Consider the following 10,612-nt stretch of genomic DNA (forward strand, 5'->3'; position numbering starts at 1 on the left):
GTTCATTTCTTTTATTAGTTTGGTTTGTGCATGTGTGCTGTCAGTTGTTTAGTTGTTAGTTAGTTAGTTAGTTAGTTAGTTAGTTAGTTTAAGACCGGGCCTCATTATGTAGACCTGGCTGTCCAAGAAATCCCTATATAGACCAGGCTGGCCTCAAACTCACAGAAATCCACCTACTTCTGCCCCTCTTCACTGGGATTAAAGAAATGTCACCCACACACAGCTTGAGTGTTTATTTATCTTTTCTTTCTTTCTTTCCTTCTCTCTCTCTCTCTCTCTCTCTCTCTCTCTCTCTCTCTCTCTCTCTCTCTCTCTTTCTTTCGTTCTTTCAACAGGGTTTCTCTGTGTAGCCCTGGCTGTCCTGGAACTCACTCTGTAGACCAGGCTGACTCAGAAATCCACCTGCCTCTGCCTCCCAAGTGCTGGGATTAAAGGCATGCGCCACCACTGCCCAGCGAGTGTTTATTTCTTAAGAATACTCTTTCCTGGTGTTACACTACCTGGTCAACTCAGTAAACGAGACACTGTCATACTACTTGGACCTTCCCTAATAGACTTCTGCTGGTTGTCTAGATGTGTCCAGCTGGGAGTCCAGCGTGGGACCATAATGAGCATGATTGTCAGACCTAGGATCAACTTAGACTCGGTAGATCTGGCTTTGTTATCAGTCTCTCTTACTATCTGAACACAATTAGGGTAGGTGGAAGCGACCTGCCTGCTCAGTTCTGATTCCAGTAAGAATTTGGCGTTTGTGGCTTCTCTGGCAAAGGGCTTGAGAGGGAAACCAGGAAAGGTTAAGGGCTCATCAGGGAAGGGCTCTGGAGCCTAATCCGCCCAGGACTCGCCCCTTGAGGGTCACCTGGAGCCCGCGGCAGCCAATCGGGGAGCAGCCGTGTCCCCGCGGCCAATGGGCAGGCGGCGCGGCGCTCAGCATGGCTATAAGTGCGCGCGGCCCGGTGATAGCAAAAGCGGCGCGCAGCGGAGGAGGGATGCTTAGGGTAGCGGAGCCCCGAGAGCCACGGGTGGAGGCGGGTGGCCGCAGTCCTTGGGCAGCGCCACCCACGCAGTCCAAGCGGCTCACCTCCTTCCTCATCCAGGACATCCTGCGGGACCGCGCGGAGCGGCACGGGGGACACTCAGGCAATCCGCAGCACTCGCCGGACCCTAGGAGGGACTCCGCTCCAGAGCCCGACAAAGCAGGGGGTCGCGGCGTGGCTCCGGAGGACCCACCAAGTATCCGGCATAGCCCCGCGGAGACACCGACTGAACCCGAGTCTGGTAAGCGGAGTAGACCAAGCGAGCACCATGCACAGGAAAGGACCGCTCTTGGGCTAATGGCCCCGAGCTCTGGATGCAGGAATCCTGAGGTTGGGGGTGGGGGCATGGCCACAGAAAGGACCTCGCTGTCCGCCCCACCGAGCCACCTTGAGCATCAACCCTGAGAGCAACTAATAACTTTGCCATCGACTTGACTCTTTTCCAGCGGCTGCAGACATTTACCACTGGCTACTAGAACTAACGATAACCATTAATATTCATAAATCAAGCCCACTCTTAAGTTCCCTTCGTCTCCATTCCACGAGCCATAAAATTATGGATGTTCTTTTAAGTCTTTAGAAATAGAATCGCGTCCAATTTTATCCTCCGGCCCCAACCACTTTTCATGCTGGTGACTAAGCCACAGTTACAGGAAGAGGACTAGGGCAGGAGATGAACTGGTTACCATCCCAGGCCACCTGGCTCATCTCCACAAATCTCAGTCACCCACTTCAATGTCCCTACGATGCCTCCGTCTTCCCTGTTGGCACCTTACCCACCTCTCTTTGCAACACACATCCAGGATCCACATTTCACTGATGTAAAACAACAAGGCAGAAAGATCAACTGTAAACCGCTAAGACCTGAATGTAGTTCACACTGATTATTAGAAACAAATACATAGTATAAAAAAAGCCTGCTCACTTCTTCAGGGTAGTTTCTTAGTCTTGCAAACAAAGTGAAAGTATCCAGATGACAGTGGGCTTTTTGTTCACTAGCAGAAAACAAAAAGGTGGTTTGAATTCTGAGCTAACATGTAACTTTTCCTCTCTCCTTCTGTTCTTCTCCAGATGCACATTTTGAGACTTATCTTTTGGACTGTGAACATAATCCAGGGGACTTAGCAAGTGCCCCCCAGGTCACCAAGCAGCCACAGAAGCGCTCCCGGGCCGCCTTCTCTCACACTCAGGTGATTGAGTTGGAGAGGAAGTTCAGCCATCAGAAGTACCTGTCTGCCCCTGAGAGGGCTCACCTGGCCAAGAACCTCAAACTCACCGAAACCCAAGTCAAAATATGGTTCCAGAACAGACGCTATAAGACCAAGCGAAAGCAGCTGTCGGAAGACCTGGGAGTCTTGGAGAAGAACTCACCATTGTCTTTGCCAGCCCTGAAAGATGACAGCCTGCCCAGTACCTCCTTGGTCTCCGTGTATACTAGCTATCCCTACTACCCCTACCTGTACTGTCTGGGCAGCTGGCATCCATCTTTCTGGTAGCAACAGTTCTGCTGATAACTGCATATATCAGAAACTGTCTTCCCTGGGGGTCTCTGGGAAAAAGCCACAGTGGCTGATGTCAAGGAGTCGGAAGCAAGAAATGTACAGATGCAAACTGTTGGGGGTTCCCAGGGAACACTCCAATTCTTCTCTGGTGGGCAGGTGAAAGATCTGGGGCAGTGACTATTTGAAGATGTAGTCCCAGTTCCAAGTGTCCTGTAGGTGACTGCTGCCCGCTCCCCTGTTTAGAGAGAGCCAGGCAAGTTTGAGTCTTGTTTCCAGAACTTAGAATGGCTACAGATGCAATGGCTATATCGTTCCTAGGAATTCTGTTGTGGCAACTCCATCCTCTCCCATGACTGAGTATCATGGAAGGGCCAAGCAAGGGGAGGGATGGCCCCTTAGATGAGGATTTCCTCTTGAGTTAAACTTGGGTCTCCTGTTGGCCTTGGACTCTGGCCAGAGTTTCTCTCTGCCCTTGTAAAAATGAGGGTAAACGGAAGATTTGAAGAATGGGGGTGGGAGGGGGTGACCCTTAGTGATTGAGGCAGGTTGGCATAGAACGTGAAGGGGGTGGAAGGTGGAATTTTCAACTTACCCTTTTCACAGTGATGTGCCAGTCCAAGGATTTACAGGGCAGCCTGAGTGTGGCAGGGTACACACGCGGAGGGGGTTAAGACAAGCTGTGTAAACAGTTTGCCTGCAGGGGTGGGCTGCAAAACAGACTTCCTCTCCAAGACATGGGCCTATGGGGTTTCCACACGCCAGGTGAGCGGCTTCCATCAGGACTTTATATTAGCAGGGAAGAAAAGGACTCTCCTGCCCTTCCTGCTTAGACTCAGGAGGGCCTGCAGCTTCCCTGGCCTGAAAATTCACACTTTGTGATGACAGAGGTGCCATTAGTTTTAAACAAAGGACCTTCCAACCCTCCTTTTTATTTCTTGTTCTTTCCTACAGGACCTCTCCGTTCATGCTTTTCATCTGTGCCTGTCTTATTTCGTGTAAGATTTGCTCCCACCTCCTCCCAAGGTTTACCTTTCTTGGTTTAACAACTTAACTAGCTACAGACAGATTATGACATACTTTTAAAAGAAAAAAATGAGCAACTCATCTCTTCCCTTTAAAAATATGACATACTTTAGAGAGAGAAAAAAAACCTAGCAACTCCTCTCTCTCTTTCCTTTAAAAATACTCAGCATTAAATCCCAAGCCCTATTTAAAGACATGAGAGCTGAAGATGACAGGTTCTTTCGCAGGGCTGTGTGCTAGCTCTGTGTTACAGTTCAAAGGCTGATGCCCATTGGGGTCCTGGGGATCCCTGTAGGCAGAGGTGGTTTAGGGGTGCTTGTTTTTCATGTGTAAGGAAGAACAGGACAAAAGGAAGGGCTGGCACTGCTGAGGGATCTGGGGGAGATGGAGGGGTCCTGCTGTCAGCCCAAGCTAACCAGCAAGGAGAGGTAAACTGTCTTCAAAATACAACCTCACCGAGGCTTCCATCCACAGATGTGTGTGTGTGTGTGTGCGCGCGCGCATGCACGCGCAAATGCTTTGGAGAACTATGCTTAGGAACTACCCTAAAGTGGTAGGAGTGAAAAAGAGAATTGGTTGACCTTCCCTTTTCCATCCTGATATCTCAGGTAACCTGCCGAATGGGAGATAAAGGAGGTAGAGCACACTTATAACAAATGAGACTTTCTGGGGCCAGGAAATCCCTTTATCCCACCACTCAGTGCTATACAGTGAGAAATCTTTTAATTTCCTCCTTTTAAATGGGCCAATTTACTGTTGGTGGCAAAACTGCCAAAGGAAGTTGATAGAAAGCTGGCGGCTTGCACCCTGTTCTTTGACAGCCCGGGTCCCCATGTTAAAGTATTGTTCCGTGTCCCTTGTTGCTGACCACTGTGGTAGCGTTAGACCATACCAAAGCCGGAGGAGTCCAGTTCTCTTCTTTCTATCCGTCTTTTGGCTCTGAGTTCCCTATCAGTACTTTCTCTCCTCTCACTCTGACTAGAATCTTTTTCAGCGTGCACTTTCACTACGTTTGAACTATTATAGTGTGCAGTGTGTGGCAAAGTCAGAAAGGGAAAGGCTTGTGTTTAAAATTATGTTGGGGAAGTCTGACTCAATTTTGCTTTCTCCATACTGGAACTACCCATTCACCCACACCTGAACTGGTAGAAACGTGGCCTGTTGTCTCCAGCCTGTGAATGGGAAAGGTATCGCTGTGGGTATCACCTGGGTGACATATCTCTGTCCTGTTTCGTCAATCAGTTAGCAAACCCCGGCTCTAACAGAAAAGTCTGTCACTTGGCATTTAGTATAGTACTCCACTCAAAACTTTATTTTTCTACGGGTTTTTTTTTTTTTTGCAACCTATGAGTGTTTTAAAATAAAGCCTCTATGTCTTTATTAGACACCTGCGTGTGGTTTTCAGATTCTTGCAAATGGGTTTTCTTTTTAGCTTGCATTTTTCACGGTGGCCATGTTCCCACAGGACACTTGGCTGGCCTGACAAGTTACAGACACAAATCAATCAAAGCAACAATTCAGCAAGTAGCCAAGAGGGTTTCTTTTCGCAGTGACCTCTCCTGCCATTCTGGTAAATCAAGGAGAGGGAAAAAAACAGGTCTGCCTGTATTAAACTTCCACCCACAGCAGTGGTGTTGCTGTCCCTGTCATCCCAGCACTCAGAAGGCGGAGGCAGGAGGATGAGAAGTTCAAAGCCATATTCTTTGGCTACACAGTGAGTTTCAGACCAACCTGACAGCATGAGAGCCTGTCTCAAAGTTATAACTCATCACCTGCACCCGTGTTGGAATACCTCGCGTGTAACTGAAGACTGTTCACGTATGTAGTGACCCTGAGGGAACAGGATGATCACAGCAGTTTTCAAAACGTCCCTTTTCTTATAATCCCTGGCTCCCTCACTCCTAAACGTGTCACCTGTGTCCAGAGTCCCATTAGCTTCATGTAAGCGATGTCCCTGACATGGGATCGCTAGTCTACAGCCTGCCCACCCACCCTGAACGTGCCCAAGCTCATCTGAAATGGGACCACAAGTGTTGAGGATAAGTCGTATTACAGAACTAATACACATAAACTGCACACCTCATCCCCAGCATTTAAGCCTTCCTAAAACCACACAAAGTAAGTGCCTCCTGGGTCTGATGGCCTGTGAGAGCTGGTGGTCTCTGCCCCTCCTTCAAGGAAATAAAAGCTTAAAGGGGAAGGTGCCTACTTCAGGCAATCCATACCATAATTTCAAAGTGTGCCCTAATCTTTTAAGTACATCGCACACACAGGTGGGGCTTCTTGTAGCAGGCAAGAAGCATGAGGTTTAATTTGCACAAATCTACAGCCACCCTCCTGTCCCAGGGAAGGGTATTAGCTCTCCAATTACAAAGCCTCTTGCTGCAAATTAACAGATGTCCTTTTTGAAAAAGTAAACCATTTAAAAGTAATCCAGGAAATTAAACAAAAGTCTCCTATCTTTAAAGAAAATCCCCTTTGCCTTTTTTTTTTTGTCCTGTTTCCAACATTTCCTAATATCTGATAATCTCACAGCCTTCTCTCCAGAAGTTAGTTCCTTTGGCATGCCACATAGTCATGCTACTTGAAATACATTGTCAACCTGCCTTTTGGTCTACTTCCTGTGGAAATTTCTCATCCACAGGCTCCTAGGCATCCCTTAGAAGCCTTTTGTGGCCAAAAAGTTGAATATGTGTCAGACGCCAACAAGATTTATTTTCTTCTTAACTACACACATCAAATCCCTTTTTCTTGGGATGATACTAATGCCATGAACAGTGAAGCAAACTTGGGATAAAAAGCATCTATAGGGAGGTCCCCTAGCTTGGGTGGCCTGGAAACAAGCCCTGTGATGGAGAATTGTTCGTGGAGACCCTGAGGGTCTTGGCAGATGTACCAGGAAGAAAGCAAGGCTGGCAGGGCTGAGGAGAAAAACTCTGAGTCGAAGCTCTAAAGCCACGGTGTCTCTTTTTGAAAAGAGTAGGATGGGACATTTGACCTCAGCATCAGCTGCATCCTGAAGTGGGGAGGAACCTCGAACAATGCAGTTTCTTTGTGAATACAGCAAGGAACCAATGAGGGACACTGTGACCAATCATTGTCACATTGGTCACATATGGATTGGCAGTCTCCTCAGCAGCCGGTCAAGAGTACATTGGCTCCATCTGGGAAGACGTTGTTGTACACCATGGAATCCACTTTTGCTGGTCACTCAGGGCCACCACCGTCTCTGACACTCTTCACACTAGTGAACTCAGTGTCAGGTAGATCCTGCTGGGCTTGGAGCGATAGCCTCTACACTCAGACATCCAGACTCTGGTCCGCCCATGGCCATCAGGAACATGTCACCAAAGCATGTTTTCTCAATGCCAAGAGTAATTTACTGTGCAAGAGAAAGGGCATAAACAAGAGAGTCCTGGGACACAAACGACTCCTAGTTTAGCCACACATTTGGCTCCTCTGCAGACTTTCCCAGACAAAGTAGCCCTTGAAAAGGCTGATCCAAAGTCTACAAAGGAGACGGAAGGAGCCCCCATTCCCACAGTGCCTCCCCTCCCCTGTGCAGAGACTCCAGGTAGATTCTTCACTTGTGTCCTGAGCTTGTGCTGAGTGAGAGATGAAGCTGAATATACAGAGTTTAAAATCCAGCCAATCAATTTCTAGGATAGACTCCTTTATCTGATGGGTCTCTCCATGTTTCTATTGAATTCAATAATGGGAGGACCCTTCCTGGGAGCTGATGAATAAAGAGGAAAGGCATGGACAGTAGTCTCATCTTCTCATTGAACAACTATAAGACACACGCTAGGGTTTGGATATGGTATGCCCCACACAAGCTTGTGTTTGAGAAAGCTTAGCTCCTGGTCTTTCAGGTTTGAAGGGACCAATCCATTAAGAGGTGGGGTTCAGAGCCAATAGATGGATGAGCAGGTCAAGGTGCTTACTATCAAGTCTAATGACCCAAGCTGGATCCCTGGGACCCACATGGCAGAAAGAGAGAAGCAACTTCTGAAAATTGTTTTCTGACCTCCACATATGCATAAATTCTGGCATATGCACATGCACAGGCACACACGCGCACACACAACTAAATATGACAGCTTTTTTTTTTTTTTACAAAAGAGGTTAGGTCCAATTAAGTAATTAGGTCATAAGAGGTCAACACTCATACATTATTACTGTCTTGTAAGTGAAGGTCAGGTCTCACGGGAGTAGATTAGTTCCCAAGAGAGTGGGTTTTCCAAAAGGAGTGATCCTAGCCCCTCCCTTGTCTCTTGCTTTCTATTTCTCCATGGGACAACTCATATATGTTCTTGCCATGCAATGAATGCCTCAGAAGAAGCCAAGGCTGACTTCATATCCTTGGGGCTTCCAAAACCATGAGATCAAATAACCCTCCCCCCTTTATAAAGTGCCTAACCTTAGGTATTCTGCTGAAGCAGAAGAAGAAAAGAAGGCTAAAGTGATGCCTGCAGTTATAATTTTAAGAACCTAGAAATCCATTTTGTTGCATGGCAGAATGAATGTCCATTTTACTTTCTTACAGGTAGTGTATTTCTCAGCATGTGTATTTTCTCGAAAACAGCAAGAACGCCCACATCCCCCAGGTGCACTTTTCTGGTTTTCCCATGTTCAATGGGCCTTAGCATCTACTAAACAGCGGAGAAAGGCTTGGTACTCCTATTAACACTTACTGTAGCGTGAGCTCTGGAAAACAAGTCTCCAGTGTCTGCATTTTTAGTGCCAGTGTCCATAGCTACAAACCACGTCTTTAGCCTTTTTACGACTGTTTTGCCTCTTCAGCATCTCAGCCTGATGTCCAAGGCCAAGATGGAGCTACTGGCAGGCAGACCCTTTGCTCATTCTTCTTACAGAACACAGATACCTACCTTTTCTTGCCCTCCATCCTGGCATTCACCCTTTGGGAATTTCTGACACCATCAAGAAAGCTCTCTGAAACCAGAAGAAACCCCTGAGTATTCTAGAAAGGCACTCACTGACAGCTGAAGGACCCAAAACATGCGGTGCTTTGCTAGCCTAATAAGCCAAAGCCCTTATCCACTTCCATCTCCTGGGCCCTGGACTGACAGCAAGAAGTCCAATCCCACTTCCAACATGTCAGAGGACTTTCCACCTGCTGGAAACCACACACCTTGTTTGTGCTTCACTGGGGACAGCAGGTGCCAAGTAACATCTGTCATTTCGTGTCATGCTTCTCTAGCAACTCCTCTACCAGGATTAGACAGAGTCTTATCACTGACACAACACTTACACCGCTTTCTGCCAAACCAGTGATATTAAACGTTTAATTCTTACAGCATGTGTGCTGAGATGGATGTGTGAAGGTTATCTAAGGAGAAGACAGAGTATGCCCTGCAGCCATAAGAGTTTCACTAAAATGCGCATGCAGCAAAAGCACTGTGGGCATTGGAACCCTAGCCCAAAGCTAGAAAAAGCTTCAATCTGACCCTTACAGTGTCTGAGAATGAGTTCACTCTAGCCAGTACTTTCATGGAGAAGAATGCAGACTGTTTTCACAATAGGAAACTGGGGAGGGGAGGGGGTAGTGACTGGTATTTGCTCATGGAAAATTTTAGAATGTCTCCTCCCCATGCGAGGGGCTTGTTGGTGACTATATACAGGCTGCCTACAACATATCAAAGAATAGCATGTGCAAAGATGCTGGTGATATGGAGAATAGGCTCTAGGAGTGGCCGGGGTACTTGGCTTCACCAGAATGCTAGTTAGATGGTCTACACCTCTTTGCTGTGTGTTAAGTGAGGTTGGGAGAATATTCATTTTAATGGAGACATCAGCAGACAGACTTTTACTGGGTCCTTTTTTTTTTTTTTGCATTAATTTGTTTGGAGGGGGTGTGCTCAACATAGCACACAGGTGGGGTCAGAGGACAACTTGAAAGAGTTGGTTCACCCCTTCTACCATGTGGGTCTTGGGGGGGGGGTCTAACTCAGGTCATCAGATTGGTTAGCAAGTTCCTCTACCCTCTGAGCCATCTTATCAGCCCTACAACTGGTTTGAATCAGAGAAGAAGACACTTTCAGAGACAGCAGATTTTTGGTTTTTGCTTGTTTTGGTTTTTAGTTGTCCACCTAATGAGACACACACATCAGCAGAGTGAGCTGGTGGCACATGACCTCACAGTCCCCAGGATAACTCCTACAACTGAACTTCTGCATACGTCTGTGGGAAAGAGAAGACCCTCTGTACAAGAACAAAGGGCATTAAGGAGTTCTCATGGAAAGAGAGCTCTTCAAATAGAAAGGAAAAGAAACAGAGAAGAGAATTGCATGTTCAGACAAGTCCATCTGTAAGGCTTTCAGAATGAGGAGCCTCCACATTCCAGAACACTCTCTCTCTCCCTCCCTCCCTCCCTCTCACCCCCACCCCCCTCTGCAATATAGGCCTTGATTTCAGCAGCCATGTCCCATTTGACAGTTATTGCCTTTTCTTTCCTCTGAGCCAGTTCATGGGAAGAGCAGAGGAGAGGGAGGAGTCCAGAGTGAGGGGGAAGAGCAGGCAGGATAATTTTCCACTGCCTCTTGAAGCATCTCAGTACACACATGAGCTCACGACTCCTCTCCTTGGCTCCCCACTGACCCCTGAACAATCGAGCAATGGCTCCAATGTCCTGGAGATTAGGTTTTATTAGAGACAGGCTGGGGGCATGTCAACTGTGACTTCAGGAAGGAACAAAAGCTGGCCTGGGATCTGAGGGAAGGTGTCCTTGTTACAACCCTAGTGGGTTTTTATAAGATCCTGTGCCGGCAAACATCCCAGAGAAGTAGGGTGGTTTTTCAGAAAAACAAGGCTAGCTTTTCACACAGAAGCATTTATTCAGTGGAGAACGAGGCGCAGGATTTCCCAGGAAGCCGTGGGAAAGGACTCAGAGGAGTCCTAGTTGACTAGACTCTCCTCAAGACCAGAGTTCATTTAATTTTTTGACAGCAAACCAAAAAGATATTTCCAAGCAGTGGAGTTAAGCAGCCCCTGCCCCACTCTGCCCTGGTCAGTTTACACCAAGCAACCATG

At 47.4% G+C, this 10,612-nt stretch overlaps 1 protein-coding gene across 1 annotated transcript; it reads left to right on the plus strand.

The window, feature by feature from the left end:
• The first annotated feature begins 976 nt into the window (after positions 1-976).
• On the plus strand, positions 977-4,943 carry Nkx3-1 (NK3 homeobox 1). Its single transcript, NM_010921.3, has 2 exons — positions 977-1,278; positions 2,109-4,943. Exons 1-2 carry the CDS (start codon positions 990-992, stop codon positions 2,531-2,533), a joined length of 714 nt encoding a protein of 237 aa, NP_035051.1. The 5' UTR covers positions 977-989; the 3' UTR covers positions 2,534-4,943.
• The last annotated feature ends 5,669 nt before the right edge of the window (positions 4,944-10,612 follow it).

The sequence above is a fragment of the Mus musculus genome, chromosome 14, assembly GCF_000001635.26.
Source record: "Mus musculus strain C57BL/6J chromosome 14, GRCm38.p6 C57BL/6J".
NCBI lineage: Eukaryota > Metazoa > Chordata > Mammalia > Rodentia > Muridae > Mus > Mus musculus.

Bases quoted from the DNA above. Each gene is read 5' to 3' on its own strand.
- Nkx3-1 (NM_010921.3), top strand. From the start codon at position 990: ATGCTTAGGGTAGCGGAGCCCCGAGAGCCACGGGTGGAGGCGGGTGGC. The intron at 1,279-2,108 runs GTAAGCGGAGTA...GTTCTTCTCCAG, and splicing joins ACCGACTGAACCCGAGTCTG to ATGCACATTTTGAGACTTAT.